Raw genomic sequence first — 24,261 nt, forward strand, 5'->3', positions numbered from 1 at the left:
TGTTATGGGCACTCTTTTTCCCGCCTCATATCTTCGCTCCCCATGGCGATGCGGGGCTGTGAGAGGTACAGCGCTGGCACAGGTCCCACGTTAGCGGAGTTATATTAAGAATTTGCGAGGACTCATTTGCCTTGTGTTTATGTGACCATGTCACAGACTGCAGAGTGTGATTTATGTGCTGGGTTTCTCTCTCTCTCGCACTCCTCTTTCGCTCTTTCGCTGGTTCAGTTTTTACTGCTTGGCTCGCTGAGTGTGGTTTGTGGCCTTTTGCTTCGAGAGGCTTCAGCTTTTTGACAATTATTTTTAGACAAGTAGCAGTCAATTTACGATACTGTACCGACGCGCGCCAACAAAGTTAGCCCATAGAAAAACATAAAATATTTGAATGGAGGGACGTGCTGATCTTAAACGAGTGTGTGTTGGACCAGGTAATGCATCCGTATGTGTGTATGCACATGAATCTGGTGTAGCTTTTGCGCTTTTGAACGCATCACCATTATATGTTCTGTAGCTGTGCAAAAAATGCCTATGTGCGAGAGTGTGTGTTTCACACCATGGCGTCTCTCAGCTGTGACCCCTGGGCCACATGTGCATTCAATTACGGCCAATCACAAGGCTGTAATCAGGGCGTGGCGTGGGGATGGTGGCAGCGTGGCAGCGGGGGAGTTTTTAAGACCCACGATTAGTGTGTCAGACAGATGAGGAAGGACAGGGGGGGAAACTTTTTTCAACCGCACCTCCGCACATAGGGGGTGTGTTTATTTAGTTTGTGCCAAGCAGACCTGGATAAAAATGAGGTTTCAACTTCTTGGGTTTTTTTTTTAACCTAGTTAGGTGACATATTGGTGCGGTTCGCCACATGAGATGATGTAATTGCAGAACGGTATTTCAGCGTAAATCGCCCCCAGTGCAGTAAGGTGAACCTGTCTGTAAGGAGATTGAAGTAAAGACCAGAAATCATTTACTACTTCTATTAGTCAGGCATCAACCTCCTGCCTTTTCACTCACGGCAAATAGAGCTGAAATCTTTGAAGTCGGCTTTGTTGATTGGCTCTCAGCTTTTCTGCAGTGAGATAGTATCAGAAATTCTCATATCCTTATATGTGCGTTGCTCCATATAGCTCCATCTGACAATATGCTATGTATCACATAATAAGCTAGAGAGTACTACGGTCTGCCTTTGCAAGGCTCTTTCTCACAAGCTAATGTGTCTCACAGGTCCAGAGTAGCACTGTGTCCTGTATCTGCAGCTGCAATTGTTCTGTGATCCTGTCTTGAGTCAGTGAAGGATTCAAGTGTCTTTCATACAATCCAAGTTGGCAATGTCACAGTTAAATCAAACATGCATGTTGTACTTTTGGGCCGGTCTTTCTATAATCTTCCGGTGGTGCGCTTGTGAAATACTCAAACCTCAACAGGAAGTCTCTGTCGTGAAACTTCTTGCTGAGATATTGACTTTGTTAAGTTTTTATTGGCTGTAGAAACATGTGTGATGTCAGTTTTGTGAGTGTGTGTAAGTACTGTTATAAAACTTTCCTGCACCTGCATTTGCCTAATCTAATTTTTGAGATTTAACCAGACTGTTAACACTCAGTTCTCTCAGTTGAATGAGAAGCTCACTGCAAAAAAACCCCAAAAAATCCTTTCTCCATCTTCTACATCTCTGCCACCACTTCTGCTTTTTTTGTTTTTTTCTTTGTGCAAATCCCAGAAAAAAAAATCACAACCGCTACAGGCAAAGATATAATGTATGACTTCCATGTTTACACTTATATCAAAAAATATAAAAAAAAAGTAAAAAGAAAATGCATCTTGCAAAGTGTAATGGAGCACAGGTGCAGGTGTGTCATAAATGGCAGCCATCAACTCCTCATCTGTAGGTATGTGCTTCTAAAGGACAGCTGTTTTCATGCATGAACCACAACATGTATCACAAGTATCACCACACAGTGTTGTGATGGAGTTATACATTATGTAACTGTGACATCAGCAGTCTGGAGAGGGAAAGACGCTCCGCCTATTTTTCCTGTCAAATGTCTAATAGAGGCAAAAATGACATAGAAATAAAAGTAGGCTACTTGAGATTGCAAACTTGTAAATGTCAGTAGTTAAATGCTCCCGCTAAATCTTTTCATCATTGCTTACAACTGGAAAAATTTTGTAATGTGTCCAAGACGTAAGTAGTATCCAGTGGAGGGGAGCTTTGTGAGGTCTGCTCTGCTCCTTCCTGCACTTTGATTGGCTCTTGGCCCGCCGCCAAAGTCCGTCTGGAAATTTGATCAGCGTGTTTATTCATCGGCCTTTAAACAAATGGTCCATTTTTACCTCAAATCACATGTCACAATTTCACTTATTAGTGCTACTGATGTCAGCGAAACCAGACAGCAGATTTTTTTTCTTCACGGCCTATTTGTTTGTCCAGAAGCAATGAAAACGCACGAGTGGCAGACAGACAGACAGCTGGACAGACAGTCATCTGTTGGGCTGTAAATCACCAGCGATCTAACAGGGCAGACAAACACAGTGACCGGAGTGTGGCCCGGCCTGCAAAACCACATGTGAGCGGGCAGGAATGTATGGCCCACTGCATTGTGGGTTAGTGTCTGGGGGAAAGATCGCAGACTCCCTGACTCACAGGACACTGTGAGGTTGGGGGATGAGGTGGGGGCCGCTTAACTTTCGGGAATCAGAGTGCAAGGTCAGGAGGAGTGTGTGAATCACGGCCGTGATGCTGACTACATCTGTCTCCCTCGTAGCTCCTTCCTCCTCTGTCATAATATACTCCCAAGTTTGAGCATGTTTACTTTCATTCTAGCCTTTAACATGGCTCTTAATCAGCCTCAACAGAATCAGCTATAAAATACAGACTCTGGTTACAGCTGTTTGCCTCGAGGGAGGAGCAGAAGCCACTAAGAACCAATTACAATTGATTGCACAATTCTATCAGTGAAAGAGTCTGAAAAAACATTGGAGTTATGTAAAACATGTTTGATGTAATGCATGTGAAATGTTGACCTTGATGTGTACTTTTATTGAAAGTATAGCAATAACAATGTAATCGTCTCGACTTTGTCACGATTTTTCGTTGTTTTTAATTTATTAACTGAGAAAATAAATGGCAGGTGAAGTGATAATGAAAATAGTTGTCCAGAATACAGCCGGTCCTGTCATTTAAAGCAGTTATAATCAATATCTCTATATTAACAATGGATCGCATGACGACTTGTGTGTGAAAGGGGCCACTTGTAGTGATGAACCCACAGAGAATTAGCACTCTTTATTGTTTTAGTATCTTTCAACCCATTTTTTTTTTTTTTTTGGCTTTCAATACCATATTGCCTAATCGACTGATTGAGCTGTAGTGCAGAACTGAAATGGAAAGGGCTGTTATAAATCTCCTTTTCCAACAAGACAGCTTTTAATGAGCCTCTATCTATCTTTTCTTCGATTCCCTCTTTCCCAAACTCCCCTCTTTTGCTCCACCTATTTTTCTCTTTGAAGTCCCAAAGAAGTTGCTGCAGGAGCAGGGCCCCAGACCACCGGTGTTCTCCCCACCACCCAGCGCCCATGACCCCAACATAGTGGGAGACAGCCCTCCGGAGGGGAGCTCAGTCAAAAGCCCCGACACTGTTCCAGGTGAGCAAAACGACAAACACATACTCTTATTCACCCGCACATAGACACGCACTCACAGCCTCCCGTGGAGAGCAGTTAACAATAAACAGTCACAAGGCCTCCCAGGCTTCAAGAGGAACTGTAGGGTCAGGTTCCAAGTCGGGGCATAAATGTATGTATATTTAATGTCACACGAGTTCAACTGTTTCCATATGTACCCAAGCAGAGCCATCGGTTTGGACCATTTATGATCATAGGTCTTAAAAATATACTGCTTTCCAAGAACCAATGATTGCACTTACATGTGACCACAGTCTAAATCAGGCCGTTATAATGTCAAACTCCCACAGAGAGAAAGAGGGAGAAGACAGAGCAAGAACAATGAAATGAAAAGAGTGAAAAAGGGGGAGATGCCAGCGAGGAAGGAAAGTTAAACAAAGCTTTATTCATGAGGGATGGTGGCCTGCGTCCAGCACACTAATTACTCTGCTCAGCCACCGGCACTGTACTGATTAGGAGGATAAACGAATGAATGAGGAGTTAAGAGAGGGAGCGGACAGGAGATGTGTGCTGCAGTGCTGACAGTTCAAAAAAAACGCATGAATGAATTCGCTTCCTTGCGCCGGTTTCAAAAAACCCACAGATCATCTGGAAAAACCTGTTTCGATCTCTGATGTAGCGATAGGGGACGAAACATGTGAAGGAGGGAGATGAAGGCGGAACAAGATGTGTTTCACTGTAAATACGTGTCCTGGTCTCCTCATTTCATTTCGCTGTTGGATCACAATTTTTTTTTTAACGTGCTGTATTTCTGGAATTAAGGAATGCTTGATAGGAAATATTTGCTTTCTTGCCAAGATTTGTTTGAGAAGATAATACGATTCCCCTATCTGTGCTGTAAATATGAAGCTAACAGCCTAAAAAAGTGCAGCACAAAGACAGCAAACAGTGGAAAACAGCTGGTCTGGCTCCGTCAGAGGGACACGCAACAAGCAGTGATCCAAGGAAGTCAAGAAATTCCAAGAAATAGTTTGGCACATAACCCCCTGTGAAACCACAACTTGTTGTGTTTGCACTTCGGTTTAATTAGTGAGCTTTAGAGGTGCTGGTAGGTCCATTTTGATACTGCTGTTCCCCCCTGTTTCCAGTCCTTATGCTAAGCTAAGCTAAGCTTAACCGGCTGCTGGCTGTAGCTCCATATGTATCGTACAGTCATGAGAGTGGAATCAATCTTCTCATCCGACTCTCAGCAAGGAAGTGAAAATGTTGTCTTCCTCATTTAAAATAACCTTTCTGTGCCTTTTCCACATGCTTACATCGAGTGGAATATTTCGGCCCAAGATGTCATGGCTTTGATGGCGGCAGCATTTCATCAAATGGAATTTTTTTAGTTGCCCCCAAAATTCAGCCAAACTCATTAGGTATCTTTGAAAACTTTGACTTCTTGTTTACAACCCTGAATTTGAAAACTACGTGGCAACACAAGATCCATCTGAAGAAACTGACCCGCCCGTTGGAAAGGTTAAAAGAGGTTAAAGTTGTAAAACAACAAGTTCTGATGTTTTTATTGACTCCATCTTTGGTCCTTGCTGCTTATTACCGTGGTGTGCTGTCTGCATCGTACTTCCCAGAGATCGTTTGGCCACTACAGTGTTGTCTTTTCCCCGGAATTTTCTTTCAGTGAAGTCCTGTTTTGTCCCTTCAGTCATGATGCCGGCTACACCCGGCTATATGCCGGCTAACACACCTCTGCTGCTGATGCTGAAAACATAAAACACTGTTTTACTCTGTATGAGGCAGATAATTTTTTCCAAGAAAGGATGTCAAGACAGATATAGTAATTTACTATTGTTGAAATGTCACTAAAATAATTATAATTTGAAATAAAGAATGAGAAGAAATGATTCTACCTGGATTTATAATATAAAGAGTAGCTACTGTGATTCCATTATTTAGTATTTTCTAGCACTGCAAGTGTTTTTTCTGTTGACAACTATTGAAGTGTGTGAGAAAGAGGGACTGTGGTTGAATGTTAGTGGATGTGCGCACCACAGCAGTGGGTCCAGGTGGAAACATTTACCTCCTCAGTGAGCAATTCCACTCGAAACTGCATTTATCAGATAAAGAGGGACTGACACACCTTAGAGACTCTGTAATTAGAGGTCATTGGTGTGTGTGACAGTTCACCAAAGCATGCTTACCTACACTGACAAAACAATCAAGTATGGAAATATGACTATGCGCACACAGATCCAGAAGCCTCAGGTCACTGGACTGAATGCTGCTGTTTTTTTTACTTTTGTCTGTCTCAGCTTAAGGGTTGTTTTTGTCAGTGAGGCATTTGCTCATTCATAGAGCTAAAGTTTCAGTGGCTACACAATCCCACCTAAACAACTTTGTCATTCTAAAATGATAATTCTTTGTGAAGCTGAGTAATTAAATCACTCTGTGAGTCTTTGATCTCTCAACCCAACTCCTCCAGTCCTTCATACACAACACATGCCGGCACGTAAACACTGAAAGGAGTCGTGCTGAGATGTAAATCCAGAGGAGGAAGTAGTTGTTCCCATCTATAAATAGATCAGTTTCTGAGATTTTTTGTGTGGGAGCTTTTGAGATGTTGCCAAAGTGCAAGTTTTTCCCATGTGTTTCTGTGTTTCTTAATGACCTGAGTCAGAATGAATTGAACAGAAGCGGGTGCTTGTGTTGTCTCCTGAATCACACAACACTCTCTGAACATGTGTGTTTCGTTATGTGTGATGCATCTTTTTTAACGGAAGCATATCTTAAAATCGAAAACCACTGTGGTTGACTCAGCGGCTTGAATGCTGTAGTCACAATACCTCAGAGACTATAAACTCTCGCTTTACTGTAAATGACCAAAGCAGCATTGTCATAATATGACTGTACCTGTACACACTCATTCATGTGGAGCCACAGATTCTGATCTCCGGGTGTATTCATGTTCTATCTACACATAAAAGTTTTCAAAAACATCTTTGTCTAAAGAAAGAACTCCGCCCACTCTCCTGTTGGACTGTAGTCTGCTTTGTGCCATTAAACTGAACTTTCCTGCTCCGACGTCTTTTGCAGATAAGAAGAAGATTAGGGAGACAAACCCCAACGAGGAGAAGCATTCAGAGGCCGAAAAAGAAGGCGGAGGAGGAGAAGGGGGAGAAAGTCTACCTCGGCCTATAGGCATGAATCCCATCATCAACACCACTAGCGACAGCATGGCCCTCATCAGCAACGCACTGGCAGCCTACACCTATGTATCCGGTAGGGAAACATTCATTTTTATCTTCTGTCACACGGCCAAAAGACTCTGATGGCAGGTAAGTTAGAGCGCATAATCTAACCTCTGACCTCCTTTGGATCTCAATGCTCAGGAGCAATATCAGCCCATGATTGGTTCTTGGCCAATAGAATCAATGACGTTGGTATTTGAGTGCATGGTTTCATGTGTGGTGTGCGTGTGTGGTACGCTTTCTTTTGTGGTAAAATCCCCAGTTTCCTTTTTCTTGGGACTGAGAGCTGGGTAAATGTGGGCCAGAGGAATGCAGATGTTGAGCAAGATAGCGCCTACACACACACACACACACACACACACACACAAACACACACATACACACACATACACACACATACACACTACACAATGTCAGTCACCTGCTTCCAGACTCTGGAGGAGTTTGGATGTTTGGATATTTCAGTTTTATTACCTCCCACTCTGTGACGAACAAAACAAACAGTTCACACATTCTGAAACGCGTAGTACATACAGTCAAATAAACATATATTCCAAACACAAACTTTGGCGAGAATACTCACTCAGCTTGTCCAGCTTCTAAAAAGTTTTCTCACATTTGTGAGCTGCTGTAACATTTTATAATCTACTTTTATTTGCACACATAATATTTAGGAATATTAGACCGGTACAAATGATGACCTTTAAGCGTGATCACACTGGATAATACTGTGAAGGCATGGAGGGCGCTGTGAGAGCCAGTGCAGGGTTTATAGGATGGTTGTAACTTATCAAAGCTGAGGACAAGCAGGACTGCTGCAACTTGGATGAGCTATAAAGGTTTAAGAGTGCGTGTATGGAGGGAAACAAGCAGGAAACATTTACAGTAGTCAAACCTGAAAAAAGACATGAGCTTGGACCAGGAGCTGCTGAGATTCAATGATGAGAAAGGCTCTGATCTGAGTGGAAATCTGCAGGATGGAGCAGTGGCTGCAAAGCAGGCCTCATAGGATCACACCAAACTCTGAGATGGACGAAGTAGGTGTCACTTTGTTTCACAACGGTGGCGAAATTGATCCCATTGATAAGAAGAGGAGAAGCAGCTCAGGCTTGTCCACCTCGAGCTTGAAGTGGTTAACATCAACCAACACTAACGACAAGCAGAGATGCTTTTCTGTAGACGTGGGGAAGGAGAAGTACAGAACATAGCTGGCTTGGCAGAAAATATTATAACCAAAAAAAGAGACCGAGCCAGGCGAGTGAGTCATATGAGTCTGCAGCCAGTGTTCATTACACTGAGTGAGCCATCAAGCGAAATATTTTCTAACAGAGCAGGCTGAACAGGTCAGAGGAAAATAGAAAAGTGACCCCAGCATCAGTCAGAAAGATCCAATTAAATGTTTGATGTAAGAAACATAGAACTTCCCTCGCTCAATTACTTGTTCTCAATCATTTTCTCCCATGACAGACCACCCAGAGAGGGCAGCGCTCTTCTTCGTCTGCGGTGTGTGTTTGGGCCTCTTCCTCACACTCTTTGCCCTGGTGGTCCAGATCTCCTGTCGCACCGACTGCCAGCCCCGCCAGCGGCCTCCTGCCAAGAAACGAGCACGTCCCGCAGACTCGTCCTCTGACTCCAGCGACTCGGACTCGGACTGGGACACCACATCGGACCTGTCGGCGCGGAGACACCGGCGATTCGAGCGCACGCTTAACATGAATGTGTTCACGTCAGCAGAAGAGCTAGAACGAGCGCAGAGGCTCGAGGAGAGGGAGCGAATCATCCGAGAGATCTGGATGAACGGGCAACCGGACATCCCCGGGACACGGAGCCTCAACCGGTATTACTGAGCACTGCTAAGAGGCTTTTTGGAGAAAACTTACTTGACTTGAACACATTTTAGGATGCACTTGGGTTGGAAGGGGCAAGAGACAAGGCCCTGATGAAGCTTTATAAGCAAGCACACAACTGCGACTGTGGACTCACTGATGAGAACAGTAGAAGGTATTGCAGGCTTGGGAAGAAAGCCTTCCCTATGTGGTGGTGGGCATATTCCTCTGGGTATCATAAGCTATACCCCATTTAGTAAGAGAATAAGCTCACTGCATGGTAAGCACGCCTCTTAGCTGATTCTTTCTGGTGGAAGAGAGGGGTGAAAGGGTACACTGCCTTGGCCGTGACCCTAGCAGGCCTTTTTGAAGTGGGGATTTATGGGTTAGCCTCTGTAGACACACACTGGCCTGCAGAGACTACATAGTGACTGAAGGACCGAGGCCTCAGATGGGTCTGTTTCATACAAAACGTGGGGCAGATGCAAGAGACTGTGACACTTGGAGCTTCATGCTCAGTACCCTCCAGTATTCAAGTGTGGACTTCCCGGAGGGGCAGCATAAAGCAGGACGCAGTGTGCTGGACAATGGGACAATGTAAGACAATCTTTCCACAGTGAATAACCATGCTGCCTTTTGAACTTTGTAAAACCAAAAGATATTTTTTGGAGAATTCATCTCAACTCTTATGAAATATATTTTATAATATTTAATAGTTTATTGATGTTGTTTAATTGTGTTCTCAAGTATGGTTTATTATGAGCTATTTTTATACTTGGCGAAGGTTGTCTGGCACCTCAGGGATGCAATCCTAGTGTTTCTGTGTTTGGTTGATGTATTTGCTTCCTAAGAAGGGGATCAGCCCATTTAAACAGCTATGTCAGCATTTAAAGAAAAGAATTAGAAATATCATATAAAGAGCCTCAAAGAGGTTTCCGTGATTTAACCTTATTTTTGATACAGTATGTTTAATTCACAGTGCAGTGTCTTTTCTAGCTATTAAGTCACTGTTTTCAGGAGTGCAGCTGACATATTACTGAATAACTGGTCAAATGATTTATTAATTGGAAATATCAAATTCATCTTGTCATATATGTTTTCCCTTTTACCTTTACTGTTGCTTTGCTGAAGTGGGGCATGTGTAAAACCCTGAATGTCTCTGTCAAAAGTTGCACTTGCTATCTCACCAGATGTAAATGTACGTGATAAGATTATGCCGATTTTGTGCAAGTGAATTTGTTAGAAACAATTTTTTTTGGTCCTCACCTTCCGGTCTCGTGTCAATCGTGCCCTTCTTTCAAAGATACCAGTGCTAAACAGATGCTTGCGGTTATTGCTGCTCATGGCCATCTGAAGAAGGAACAAAAGCACTGCAAAACAAAATTGGTTCTCTTAAATCACATTGCAATATAAGCTATTGTCAATCCAGCTCTGTTTTCTGCTGCCCTGTATTCAAGCATAGAAATTATTTTAGTTTTCATTAAAAAAAAGCTTGGTATTTTCCAGACTGAGAGTTTAATTGAGAGTACACAGGACATATTAGGGTCATTCATATAAAGACTGCCACTCTATATAGTTTTATAAAGACAGTTCTGGTGTTTAAATTTGATTGATGGGATTAAAAAGTGCCATTAGCTGGTAAAGTGAGACCAAAATATGACTCCTGTGCTTGGAATAAACTGTGTTCAAAAATAACCTATTCACTCTTCTTTTAAAACTATTTCACATTTCTTTCTGAAATGATGGTTTGCATTTTAAACGCCACTTCAAAAGGACACAGTGCTTGTGTTATCATCCAGTTATGCTCAATGTTTGCAGCGTTTTGTGGCACTCAGGATATAATCTAATAATTATTTTATTAATGCAAGTTTGGAGAGTAAACACACAATACAATGAGGTAATCATGAACTCACAAGCTTGTTTTTGTTATGACCTGTGGGCCAGTGCCATTTCTACCATTGAGATTTATTGGTGTTGCTCGCCCCCTGGTGGTAAACATTGGGACATACAGTTTGTATGAATAATACGGATAAAAGAGACCCATTTATGTGCTATTTATATATATAGCAAATCATTTAAAGACATGTCTTCTTTGATTGAATCCAGCAGTTAAAGGCTTGACTGAATTAACGCAAATTAATTTTATAGAGAACCGAATAGGACAAGCTATTTTACTTTTTATTAATTAATTAATTTAACAGTATTAATTTCTTATTAATCTAGATATGACTTTATTTCCTTGGTCTTTCACTCTTAACTTCCGCTAAACTAGCTGTCACTTCCAGAAATATCTGTTGACTTTTTTAAAACTTTTTTGTTGCTATCGTGCCGTTTCCATGGATACTATAAACTTAACCACGGTGGGGCTGTCGCTTTACAGAACAACAAAACCTGGTTAAAGCCTCAAATTACACGAATATAATACCCAACTGTTTACCAGTTTGTGGAGCTGAGGAAACAGGGAAGAAAAAACTCAAGTCGAGTAATGTCTTGGCACTGGAATAGCCATGGATTACCATTTTTACCAGGATACACTTTTCGGGATGTGACGGTAAGATTGTTGCTAAGGTAAACATAAAACAAGGATGATTTAAAATGTTCTTTTATTAACATAACGTAAGGTTCTTACGTCTGACCAACATTAGCCAAATTGAAGTCATCCGCAAGAAAATTTGCTGTTCTCCTTCTGTAATTCAAATGTCATTCCTGTATTCCTCCAGTTCGTTTAACTGGGTTATACACTTAGACACTTTTGACATGATATTCTTACCTGATCAAGGCTGCTGTTGCTGACTGTTGTTAATGCAAAGGGACTTAAATAGCTTGTGTTAATATCTTTAATTAATTTTCAATGAAAAAAAAAATTACACCTCTGTTAAAGTGTTGACAAGTAGTTACATTAACTACTTAACATTACTTAACATTCAGAAAGAATGATGTTAATCCACATCTAGGTTAGTCTGTATGTCATACAGCAGTTTCTGTAGTACAGTATTGTGTTGTATGTGACCATAGGCTCACATAATGCTTTGCTTTGAATTTGATTAAATTCTTCAATTTATATTTTTATTTTGATTTGCCTGATCTAATTTATACCTTCTTCAATGATCCTCCCTCTGCAGAAGTCAGCCTTCCATCGGCCCCAGACACTGGGCTACAATAACGGCTATGCTCTGCCCCGTCGCCCCATTGCTGGCATTGGACAGGATCCTCTTTTGTCAGAGCAGCTGATCCAGCAGGAGATGAGTGAGTTGGCCTTTGAGACACCAGACATTACTTATAGCTCCTCTGATGAGAGCCTGTCTGAAGACTTCATCCCGGCACATGTGGCCCTTGACAAGAAGGTACAGTAATACCTGAAAGTATATGACTAGTATTCGCTGATTTTTGCTTCTGTCCAGTCAACTGTCTAATTCATTCATACACTGTTTGTCTGTTCTGCACCAACCGCTTGTCTTGTAGGTGCTGCGCTTCTATGCATACTTTGAGGAGGACATCCTGTATTCCCCTGAGGAGGTGTACCGCGTGCGCCCCGTGGTCATTTACTACTACCTAGAGGATGACAGCATGTACATCTACGAGCCTCTGGTGGAGAATTCTGGGATACCGCAGGGAAAACGTATCAAACGGCAGCGTCTGCCCAAGAATGAACATGGAGAGCATTACCAGTGGAAAGACCTCAACCTTGGCATGGACCTGGAGATGTTTGGAGTCAAGTACCGTATCACGCAGTGTGATGCTTTTACAAAGGTACAGCACTCACCTATGTGATTGCTTTCTCTTTTTCAGTACTTTTAATATTGTCTGTGTCTGACACAAAAATATGGATATATAACTGTCAGTTGTTGAAAATCTACTCTCTTTCTGTGTTTATTTCTCATTCACTATATACAGGAATTCATGGAACGCGAGGGCATAGTTTTGAACGACCCTGAGCCGATGCCAGCGGATCCTTACAGCAAACGTCGCAAAATCCCTCAACCTTACTACAAAACACCCTCTGAATTTGACCGCATGCACCAGTTTCTCACTATGGACCGCAAGGTAAAGGAAATTCCCTCCATTCCTAACTCACTGGGTAACCATTACAAACCCTAATCTACGGTACGGTATCCTCTCCTATCCAACTTATTTAAAAAAACAAAAATGATCTGATCTTGTTGTTTTTTATCTCGGCCATAATGTAGACTGCAGTTAGAAAAATGAAAAAACTTTTAATGTGAATATGGATTAAGAGACCTCTCATGATAGCACCACCAGTGTGTGTATTATGTATCAGTGACAACAACTTGGTCATCTAGCTTAACTAAAACCATGTTATTTAATATTTTTTATATCTTTTGTCTCTGAATCTTAATGTTGAGCCTGTATTGACAGTCATAAATAAAGTCAACTGCAGAAAAAAAATGTTGCATGCCAGTTCTACAGTTCTACTGCTCTTTTTCTTATTGGTCAGGTACTGCGTTTCTTCGCCCTATGGGATGACACTGACTCTGTGTGTGGGGCAACTAAGCCAGTTACCATTCACTATTACTTGGTGGACGACACAGTGGAGATCAGAGAGATCCACGAACCCAACAGCGGTCGGGATCCCTTCCCTGTCCTGATGCGCAGGCAGAGACTGCCCAAGATATTCAAACCACGTAAGATGCAATGCCATATCACTTATATATAGATATATATATAGATATATATATCTATATATATATAGAGAGATATATATATACATTTCCTTATATTTAATATCCTTATGATCTAGCACAGTGATGTGAAGAAGTTCTGCATTACTTTATGCACTAGATGACAATCATGTATCTAATCTATGTAGCACACTTCATACAAAAGGATGGAACACAATGTGGGTCACAACAGTATACATAGAAAAAGACAGATAAAAATGTAGGATTGTTAAATATGAAGGATTTTCTACATGAAACAACGTGAAAGAGATTTAAAAACAAAAACATCAAGTAAATAATAATATATATTATTGCATAAGTGGTGCCATTTTCTTATTTCATCGCTACATAATTGTTGACTTTCCTATTTCTTTCCAGAGCCCTTCCCCAGCTGTGTGCTGGAGGTCTCAAAACATGAAGTGGATGAGTACTACTCACCCAAAGACTTCCAGCTGGGTCACACGATGAAGCTAATGGGCCGTCGTTTTTTGCTGTATGACTGTGATCGCTTCACTAAGGAGTATTTCCAGAAGAACCACCCTGACATGGAGATAAAACCCACTGACGTACCAAAGAAGGTTGACATGCTTCAGAACAGGAAGAAGGTGAAGGATGACTTTCATCTGTCTTTTCCTTTTCTTTTTCACAACTGAAGACTGTGTAATCTGAATTGGTTGTGGGTATTTTTGTTGAGGTAATGGAAATAATTATTTGCTCTCTTCCATAATCCACGTTTGTCTGTACTTACAGGAGTTTCCACCCTACAATGGCTTTGGTTCACTTGAAGATTCTCTCCAGAATTGTTTGTCACTGATTCCTGAGCCTCCCAAAAAGAATGTGCTGAAGATGCTGGAGAATGACCACAAAGTGTTGCGCTACAGTGCCAGGCTGGTGAGATGACATTTAGGGATGTGTTTATGCTGCTTCTTTGACTATGTAGTTACAAGTCACTCTCCTGCTGGTCATTCTACATTGTAACCCAGGGTCTAACCGAGAAGTCAAAACATGATAATGTAATCCATGTTTTATTCATTGGCCAAAGCCACTGACAGCAAGACAGACTATTTCTCTGCTTGCTTTTAAAGCTGTCCTTTGGTACTGACATTCCAGGACTCCCAGAATCCCAAAGACGAAGGCCGGCATTTCATTCTGTCCTACTTCCTGTCCAATGACATGGTCAGTATTTTTGAAAAGTCCACTCGCAATTCTGGTATCATTGGTGGCAAGTTCCTGGAGAAGACGCGTATCCCCAAGCCGGGTTCCACAGTGCAAAATCCTGAGTTCTACTCACCTGCAGACTTTGCTATTGGAGCCAACATTGAGGGTGAGGTTCTCCATTGCCTAAATTGATGAGTGTGTTACAGTATCTACAGAAAAAATAACAGTAATGTGTAGCTTGTGGTACCACAGTGCCATACATTACGCTGTATCCAAAATTATAACTGTTTACCTTATAAGTCAAATTTAATTTTCCACAAGGGGAATCAATACCAAAACACAAAAGCTCAACTCTTTGTCACCTGTCTCCTCTCTCTCTCTCGTGTCTATTGCCTCAGTTTTCAGCCACCGCTTTGTGTTGACCAATGCTGACCACTATGTGCTTACATACCTGGAGGCCAACTCCAGCCAGATCCCTTCTCAGACACTGGATTCTTTGCGTCAGAAGCTGAGTGTGGGGACAGCAAATAACCAGCCGGGTGAACAATATGGTAAAATACAGCTAAACATACCTTTCTTGAATTGTCTGTCAATAATACTTTTAGTCCAGTAGGCATCACTTTAAAAAAAAAAAAAAAACAACTTTTGGACTAATGCAGTACACAGCAATTAAGCCCAAACTTGTATCTTTCTGTCTTTATCAGGTGATGAAGTACCAGAGCCATCTTCATGATGCCAGAGAAGGCTAGATTACTTCAAGTGTTGTTTTCTGCTCAATAAATTTGTCTTCAAGAGTATGAATCAAAGCCTGCAGAATACACAAATATATACTGGACATACCGTCTACTGAAATATGACAACTTATGCAAATATGTAAAATACATTTCCTTTTTGCTGTTGGTGTGGTAAACTTTTAAGTACCCTTTTTATTTTGGATATATACGAAGGGGTCTCCGAGGCCTACCCTTAAAATGTTGATTGGCTATTTAAAAATGACAGAGTTATGTTTTAGATGGGCAAGCAAGCGCATTTTATGAAGAAGATTGTGTCCCTTCAGCCACATAAACAGACAGTGAGGCCAAAACAAGGACACTTCTAACATCCTATTGTTAGCATTAAGCTAGCTTTGTTGAGCCTTTGCCCCATCCCATTCAGATTTGCCTAAACACTCTATGTTGTTTACTGTGTTATAAAACAACACTGGAAAAGCAGGCAAAATTTTAATCTCCGTGGTGAGAAGTACTTCTGCATAGATTTGTCATAGATCATTTACAGGTTGGCAATGCTAGCATTCTTCAATGACGACAGTGAAGACAAGTTTTCATGTTACTAATGACAGATGTGTCAGGTGTATACAATGAATATAGAGAAGCAAGGAGAAAAATACCTCAGTTACAATAGACCAAAAGTCCACATCGTATTTCAGAAAATTGCATTATTTAATAAAGTAATTAACAAAACAATTAAAAGAAAAAAAAACATGGAATGGCATGCGGTAATATCCAACATACATACTTGATGCATATCTGCGAAGTGACCAGTGACAAATGGAGGATTTTAGACAAACATAAATCATTGGGAGGAGCCCGGGTCTATTTTTTGGCCAAAGTCCCTTCCCTAACATGGTAAAGGGATCACGGTAGGGCCAGCATACAGTAAGCTCATATCATGGCATATCATCAGTAACATTTTCTCTGCTCCAATGGATCAGACCAGAAAACAAGCAAAGCCGGCTCAATGGCAAGAGCTGCAAACAGCTGCAACATCAGACAACACTACAACCAATACAGTACTTATGTATGAGGATATGCATTGACACATTCAACACTGACATGCACAGTAACATGTGTGCCGCACACTGTGTTCATTTTACATTTTGATCATCATTCTGCATACAATGGTGTTCCTTAGGGTGGGATAGCAGGCTGCGTGGATGTATAAAAATACTGATATGATGAGAAGAGTAAATGTCTGTTGGGCTCGAGAGATTTCCTTGGATTTCATTTTCCAGCATTCAAGCCTAAGTCTGTAGCGACTGAGTCTTTGTAACATCTCAGGACATAGCCAACCAGAAGCCTGGTGGCCACTGGCCACCAGCTCCCCTGTTTTCGCAGTAGAGAAACCTTAGCCTGGGCTAAGGCCGCTGTTCAGGCCAGTCTGTGCATTATCTTAGGTGGATTTCAGTTTTTTGGTCCGAGGAGAGGCTCCATTCTCAGCCTTCAGAACTCCGTTTTCATGGTGGCCAACTGGCAGAGGAAGAGAGAAGTGAGAAGTCAGGGTGTCTACCAATGCAGAGCATGTCTGACATTTAGTGTGATCTGGTGTTTTAAGTAAGGAATCATGACAAGCCACATTCCTGAAAATTGCAATATTGTGCAACTGTTGTTGCCTTTCTCATCTGTAGCCATTTGTTAATAGATGAGTCAGCATCAGTGTGTTATTACGAAACATGTTCGACTGTGTATTTATACTCACGCGAGTCTCTCTTCAGTGTCCGTAGGGGTTGTTTTGGGGCTGCCTTCTTGCGAACAGCCTGTTCGTGTCTGAACTCTCTCCAGCGCCTCAGCTGGAAGCGGATAAACTTCCAGAGCAGCCAAGATTGGGTCAAACATACCAGCAGTAGAACAGTCATCCTGAAGGGGCCCAAGGCAAGAAGATTAGTACAAGTGTGTGTTTTGGAAAATGGGCCTGGCATTGTGTGTGCTGAATTAATGGAATTACTTTCTGGCCTTGCATGCGCTATTGGATCTGAAGAACATTTCTTACATTTCTTTAGGAAACAAGGCTCAGATCTAGGCTACTGTTTTAACAGTTTCATTTGCTCTCGTTACCCCTGTTTGTGATCAGATATCCTTAATGAATGTTCGGACAAGTCATACTGTAACTGCAGCTTTAATGAGTTATGCTTCTATAATGTTGTAATTGTGACTTATAAAACCACATTAAATCATTTGTGGAGATTTGCTTTTACTTTGAAATCCTTTTTTGTCAATATGCTCTTATGTTGTAAAACAATAAAACATGAAAAGTTCAACACTTTTTTATGGGCTATGTGTATTTTAACTGTGTAGTTGATACAATAGCTGCAAAATGTAATAGCAGTGCCACAAAATAAATCATTACCCACCCCCATAGGAGATAAGCCATGTTTTTCTGTTGACTACTGTCTGCTCAGATACGGCTTTACCTAATCAGTACAGTGTTGAAGTTGCCCATTTCCCAGTCCAGCCCCTGGTTCTCGGCGCGAGCCAAACCAAACCCCACAGCCAGGAACATCAGGGTCAGAGTGACCATCCGTGTAAACACAAAGCTGGCCGCCCACAGGTCAAACCTGAAACACAGCACACAGGGAAGTTACGGTCAATAAAAAAAGAAAGTGCTGAGACAAAACCAATCAACTCCAGTAAAATAAACTGTAAAAGGTGAAAAACACTGAAAACACTTAGGGAGGAGAAGAGGACATCCAGGGAGAAATGTTTGTGATAAGAATATATATCAATAAGTCTTTTAGTCAAATCAAATATTCTACTAAGCCAAAACCATTAAACCCAGTGAGGCAACTTACATTTTCTGATGGTTCTCATCAGTGAAGTAGAAGAGTCTGGCGATGTGGAAGCCCAGCTCTGACACATACTGGAGGAAGAGGAGTACCAGACCCACACGACTCAAACTACACAGGAGAGCAGAGAAAGGCAGGTCAGGCGGAGGTGAAAAAAGAAATAACAAAACAGCGGTGAGCATCCCTGGAAGTGATACATTTTCAGACTGCTGATAAATCGCATTTCAGCATATTTTTTTTTTTTGTAACAGCAACAGGAGTAAAGCAACAAGAACAACAGAGGAATCGGCTGTTGCATTTCAAGGTCACTAGCTGATTTAGGGAGGTTCACACGTGACTTTGAACTTTGCAATGCTTCATCGTTGTTTGTTGTTTCTTTTCTCACTATCCATGCGTATTTCCGGATAAAACTTTGAGTTTGCAAGTTTTCAAAAGGGTCTCTGTGTCGGATGCTTACTTTAACAAATAGGCTGCAGAGATGTGCAGCAGATACAGGCAGATGTACTGCAGCTGGCGAGAAATCTCCTCCTGAAAAACAAACAGCCTTTATTAGCATAGGCACTGGACCGTATTTTAAATCCTATAGCCTTTTGTTCTTCCTCATTCTCCATCTAATGCACATACATGCAGAACATACACAAACCTACACACACACACACACACACAAACCTACACACACACACACACACACACACACACACACACACACACACACACACACACACACACGCAGCTTTTCTAGTCACACTTCTTAACTCTTCTAGTCCCCAGGGCCTCCTTACTAACCTTGCGTACTTTCTGGAAGTAGAGCTCCGGTAAGGCGTGGAGCCAGTAGGCCAGCTGAGTGAGGTAGAAAAACTTCACCTGAAACCTAAACCAGAAATACAGACAGACAGAAGGAACGCCGGAGAACGTCAGTGCAATTATCACCGCTGCCACAGTGACACATTCCCAATTTGATCCGTTTCGCCTGACTATGCAACGGTGAAAAGAAAGAAACCTGGTTAAGTGCACTGTATTTAACTGTATTCAATTTGTTTTTTTTAATCCCCTTCACACAGCTGCAAAGTGTGCAAGGTGTATGCAGAAGACTTTCTTAGAAGGCTACACTTGTAAGGAAATGATGATAAAAGACAAACTACTGCTCCACTAAAGCCGAAATACAAACCGGTCAAAGCAAGAAACTAGGGCCCCCCCCCACCCAAAGGTCTGTAGATTCACTGTGTGGGAGCTATGACACTAACTGAGTTGGTAAGGGCCTTAAGACAGCTCCTGCACTTTTATAGAGGACACCTTTATAATATAATACATTTAATATTTCACTTGATATTAAGCTCATATTGTGCATATTCTTTAATTGAACTGTAGTTAATCTAAATTGAGGCACACAGTTAATGTTTGCTCCTTGTAGATTAATCCAGCCACAAGTCAGACAAAATTATGTAATCTTCTTAAAAAAAAAAAAAAACTTAAAAAAAACACTTCTCTGAAAAAGGAATGAATCATTATGAGCTGAATATCAGTGAGCAGTATCTATCAGCTACAAGAGAGGTAATAAGCAGGAGTTTGATATGTGACTTTTTCAAAAGGAACAGATACCTCACCATGCTCTAAGGTATCCAGATATAAGGTATCTGGTTACACCACAGTATCTGTAAACGTTCTGCAAAATGCAGGTGCATTTTAAAAAAAGGTAGACGGTAGATTGATCAACCAAAAATTATTTAGCAAATTAAACTTAATAAGTTTATGTGTAAACATCTAAAAATATATTACTGTTAATCAAATGTATTTTAATGAGGAAAAAAACATTATAATACAAACCAATTATAAACCATGTCATATTCTTTTTGCTAATATTACTGATCTCATGTTGATATATCACTGACAGTGCATGGTACACATCAGTCATACCTGAGGTGTACATGGGGATAGTTCTCCCAAAGGCTGCTGGGATGCAGGAGATATCCTTCCTGTGTGAGGAAATGAAAAAGAGGGACATTTCAAAATGCTTCATTACTGTCGCTCATTTGTGTGTGTGCTCAAAGTAAATACACTAGTCGTCTTTGATATGTATAAATATATATGTGACATTTCCTTAACTGGGCAGTTGTCACACAATACAATATAATATGAGTCATCATGGTGAAATCTCACTTACTGTTATGAGAATGTAAAAACTCCACACACTAGACACCAAGTGAAACACACAGAGTTGACCCGACTCGTTAAACTTGGTATTCTTGCTCTTGGAGAGGTGGAGACGCCGGTTCACTTTCTGCAACAGGAACAACACAGCAGATCGTGTGAGTGCAGCTGCATCCAGTCAGAATGGGTGGCATGTCATTGTCATGCACAAGGAAGAGTCACAGTAACACAAATAAGTAGGACAAGAAAAGACAGCCGATACTATTTATGGCCGTTGCTGAAGCGGTATTCCTTTCAAGACGTTTTAGAAAAACTGTGGTGATGGAGCTAAAATAAAACCTCCATCCGTCCTCGCTGGCCTATTTCTAAACAATGACACAAGGGCTCATACTTTCAGATAGATCAAATGCTACCCCTCTCTCTTCCTGTCTCCACAACAAGAGCACCGGAGCAATGTCAGCCCATTTTCAGCCCGACTTAGTCTATGAAACAGTCAGCACACTGGCTCATACTGCCCCTATGCTTTTGATGTGGTAGGTTTTGACCTATTCTTTGTAATGTGCCACGAAGTGGAAGTATTAGTGTGCAAACACCTTAAGGGGGAAACAGCTCATATCCTGGTTTCAGTATACAGTGTCTTCATATCCTTGAATATATTAATAGCACACGCCTGTGCCACTGTGGGAACAGTAAGCGGACCAGACCTCTTATGTATTTTAAGTATTTTTCAGGCTCATCACCATCATCATCATCATCATCATCATCATCATGATATTGATAACTTATTTTTGTAACACTATGTTTTATAGGTCTGCAATTTCCAATTTTCTTGGAAAGAACTATAATTTGGCACTAACTATCTTCAAAATGGAGGTTTCAATTGACACACTTGCATTTATTTATATCAAACTAAATCTCGTCTTTTATTCACCTGAAAATTCAGTGTCTCTTGAAAATAATCAGTGTGTGTTGCTGGCAAAATGCTGAGGGAATCGCTCTGAGAGCCACAGAGTAACTGCACCTTTCTATGACATCTCCCATGTCACCCCATGTGATTGACTGATGCCCTGTGCCACACTGATGAGGGTACTTACATCCAGAAGATACTCCTGCACCACCGCATGGAGGATGATGGCGATGAAGAAATAGAAGAGGATGGTGGCACAGTCCTTCCATCCGTAATGGTAAAACGTCACCTCTCCCTCTGAGCACACATAGGCGGGGTCAAACACACACAGCATGTTTGCAATCAGAGGTGTGTTAAACATCCTGGAGCAACGTAATGACACTTCACTGACAGTAATGCAGTACGCAGGAACAACAGCAGCAGAAGTGAAACTGTGGGAATGCCTACGAGTCAAAATAGGTAAATAGGTCATTCACTGTGAATTAAAATGAGTCTTTAATAATAATAATACTTCCTCAACTGCAGCACATACCTGGTGATAGTGTGGTGACATTGTACTGAGGCTGAATGAACAGTATGGCCGTCTTGGCTGTAGCCTGGAAATGAGATGAGATAGTGGTTAGCAGCGTATTTCAGTCCGAACACAAACTCAAGAAGCCGGCCATCCGGGTGTCATCAAAAGGATGTGTGTGGGTGTGTGACGAGTGTGTGTAGGGGGACAGAGAGTAAGAATTGAAGCTTTTCAGAATACATAATACTGTTCACAATATTGTCAGTCCACCTTCCCCCTGGCATTGTAATTAGCCACAAAGAGGTGAATTCCCTCAGGTGTGCTAGCTGAAACATCCGTCGGCATGATAAGGCTTGTATCGCCCTGGGATATGGAGGCTGTAACAGAGATTCCCAAATTATTTTGTCAGGCATCCCCTATAAAGACAGACATGCATCCCCAATCCTTTTTTTGTTTGTGGCTTCTCATAACACAGCAGCGTCTACATGTGGCACCTTGTGAAGGGTTGCATGTGTGTTCAGGTAAAGTGGGATTTTCACTTCTCCGATTGTTTGAATAACCATCAAAGGCCTGAGAGGGTAAAACTTTCCAGGATTTAAAAATATATTAGCAAAGACTTGGATTATTTTCATTACTGATTAATACTCATTACCAAATAATTGATTTCTCTGTCATTAATTGTTTAGTCTGTGGAACTGAAAAAAAAAAAAAATTGAGGAAGTGCCCACCAAAATTTCCCAGAGCCCAAGGTGATGTCTTTAATTTCTTGTTTAGCCTTTTAAACACAAAGTCACAGTTTACAAAACAACTAAAAGCAGCAAATCCTCACATTTGTGACGCTGGAAGCTGAAAGTACGCATAATTGACATATTTTTCTTGATGAATTATTTAAGAAACTAAAAACTGTCAAAATTGTTGTGGATTTATGAATAAACATATTGTTTTAACACTACAAAGATAAAAAAAAAAGTGTCGTTTTTTTTTTGTTCTTTTTTAATTAACAACGTTTTGTGCCTCTGATTTCTTTCTTATCCAGATAATCAAGTTGTGACCCCTGGAGAGGTGCCATCAGGTTGGGAACCCCTGCATCAAAATCACAGGTGATCAAATTATATAAATAAAGATATGAGAACATTTCATCTCAATCAATTATAGGTATGTTATAATACATCCCTGTTGAGAAATCCTATCTCAAGTCGCCTGTTTGGGCACCACAGTGCAAGAAGTCACCAGTCATTCCTTGAGCGCCAAGGCCATACAGGTGACTTGTCCACACCAAAATCTCAAATTCAAGAACAGCTGCAGCACTTTTGTTCTCTTTTTTGGAACCGAGAAAAATTAAGGAAATCCCCTGCTTCTTTTTTACTCGGCCAGCTGTGTGATCACAACCATGGTTCCGGACTGAAACTATGCTAAATGCCTGACCGGCGGCCTGGAAGTCTTGCTTGTGCACAAGTATGAGAAGCTGTTAGTAAGTGAAACACCTGATTAATTCAGTCAGTGTATGTCAGTGGTGAAATCCCTTCAGGTCAGGGCAGCCTTCAGAACAGCTGAGTCCACGGCAGCCTGCAGCAGCGGCTCAAAGATTGAGACGTGGCAGTTAACTACTAACGTAGAGTTAGCGAGGCAAAGCCATACCGCTTCCGTTTAAGCTTTTCAAAATAAAACTCACAATGACAGACCTGTTCTACAACTCGTTCTGAGCAACAGCGAGGCTTTTAATTTGAATGCCAAAAATGATTTACTTCCTACCGAAATTTGGCTGTATAGGTTGATGACATACATTTTGGAATCAAAATGTTGCAGCGGATTTTCTTTGCTGGAAACTGGAACAAGACTTTGCCAAGAGGGTAAAACAGGTGAATTTTATAGTAAAAACGAATCACTTTTAGTAGTTTTTGATAGTCACCTATGTCTTTGCCAGCAGAAGAGTTTTTCCAATTGTCCCTCGGTTTAAGAAACTTTTTGGAATTCAAGTATTAGCAGCAGGACATCGAGAACTTTTTAACATGTAAACTAGAAATAAATGTGGTAAGTTGCAGTTTATATCCTGGTGTTCTGATGTAGCTCAGTCTACATCATACGATGCTACATTGGCTGCGAACCGAGCAACATTCATTGTTCAGTAAACTTGTAAAAACTGTTGCAAGCAGCCACCATATCCGCGGGACTGAAAACACTGAAAACACAAGGCTCAGATGCAGTCAAACAAGAAAAAATGTTTTTCTAACAAAGCTATAAGCCCTTTAACCCAATAACATTTAACTTCGCTCTGAGTTACATCTTTGAATGTGCAGCAGGCTTGCCATCTTAAAACAGCTGAGTGAGACGAGGGAAGAAAAGAGTTCATCTCACCTCAAACATCAATCCAATCAAAATGAAAATCACAAAACTGAAGACGATGTCGGCATGGTTCTGAATTAAGAATTCCTGGCTGAAGAAAGGGTAACTCTTGTTTCTTCGGCGAAATGCCATGTCAACTCACTGCTGTTTTCCCTGCTATTTTATAAATCTGAATTTTTCTGACTACGAAGTTCAGGAGTTAACTTTCTGGCCGATGTGCGCATGCGCGCCGTCTTAAAGGGCGAGTGCCATAAATACCTTCTTTGA

At 41.3% G+C, this 24,261-nt stretch overlaps 3 protein-coding genes across 7 annotated transcripts in view; 2 read left to right on the forward strand and 1 right to left on the reverse strand.

Annotated features, from left to right (window-relative positions):
* LOC130160801 (protein eva-1 homolog A) overlaps positions 1 to 10,384 on the forward strand; it is a 72,821-nt gene extending 62,437 nt beyond the window's left edge. For all 4 annotated transcript variants that reach the window (XM_056363526.1, XM_056363529.1, XM_056363527.1 and 1 more), the window contains 3 exons: positions 3,502 to 3,636; positions 6,709 to 6,894; positions 8,331 to 10,384. In XM_056363526.1, the coding sequence (XP_056219501.1) occupies positions 3,502 to 3,636; positions 6,709 to 6,894; positions 8,331 to 8,710 (701 nt within the window). In that variant the 3' untranslated portion in view covers positions 8,711 to 10,384. The remainder of the gene's footprint in view (positions 1 to 3,501; positions 3,637 to 6,708; positions 6,895 to 8,330) is intronic.
* Positions 10,385 to 11,038: 654 nt separating this feature from the next.
* Positions 11,039 to 15,810, forward strand: efhc1 (EF-hand domain (C-terminal) containing 1). 2 transcript variants are annotated; one of them, XM_056404707.1, is made up of 10 exons: positions 11,040 to 11,240; positions 11,812 to 12,033; positions 12,152 to 12,439; positions 12,584 to 12,733; positions 13,146 to 13,332; positions 13,747 to 13,973; positions 14,119 to 14,259; positions 14,479 to 14,692; positions 14,925 to 15,077; positions 15,231 to 15,810. In XM_056404707.1, the coding sequence occupies exons 1-10, from the start codon at positions 11,175 to 11,177 to the stop codon at positions 15,257 to 15,259; spliced, it is 1,677 nt and encodes a 558-aa protein (XP_056260682.1). In that variant the 5' UTR covers positions 11,040 to 11,174; the 3' UTR covers positions 15,260 to 15,810. The 2 variants fall into 2 exon arrangements, with proteins under 2 accessions (XP_056260683.1, XP_056260682.1); XM_056404708.1 differs by lacking the exons at positions 14,925 to 15,077; positions 15,231 to 15,810 and having other exon boundaries at positions 11,039 to 11,240; positions 14,454 to 14,672.
* Positions 15,811 to 15,946: 136 nt separating this feature from the next.
* On the reverse strand, positions 15,947 to 24,226 carry tram2 (translocation associated membrane protein 2). The gene is made up of 11 exons (XM_056404709.1): positions 24,007 to 24,226; positions 21,673 to 21,736; positions 21,328 to 21,437; positions 20,247 to 20,363; positions 20,000 to 20,058; positions 18,872 to 18,956; positions 18,543 to 18,613; positions 18,092 to 18,196; positions 17,714 to 17,857; positions 17,002 to 17,159; positions 15,947 to 16,772 (listed from the first exon to the last, which is right to left on the reverse strand). The coding sequence occupies exons 1-11, from the start codon at positions 24,124 to 24,126 to the stop codon at positions 16,696 to 16,698; spliced, it is 1,110 nt and encodes a 369-aa protein (XP_056260684.1). The 5' UTR covers positions 24,127 to 24,226; the 3' UTR covers positions 15,947 to 16,695.
* Positions 24,227 to 24,261: the final 35 nt, after the last annotated feature.

The sequence above is a fragment of the Seriola aureovittata genome, chromosome 19 (genome assembly GCF_021018895.1).
Source record: "Seriola aureovittata isolate HTS-2021-v1 ecotype China chromosome 19, ASM2101889v1, whole genome shotgun sequence".
Taxonomy (NCBI): domain Eukaryota; kingdom Metazoa; phylum Chordata; class Actinopteri; order Carangiformes; family Carangidae; genus Seriola; species Seriola aureovittata.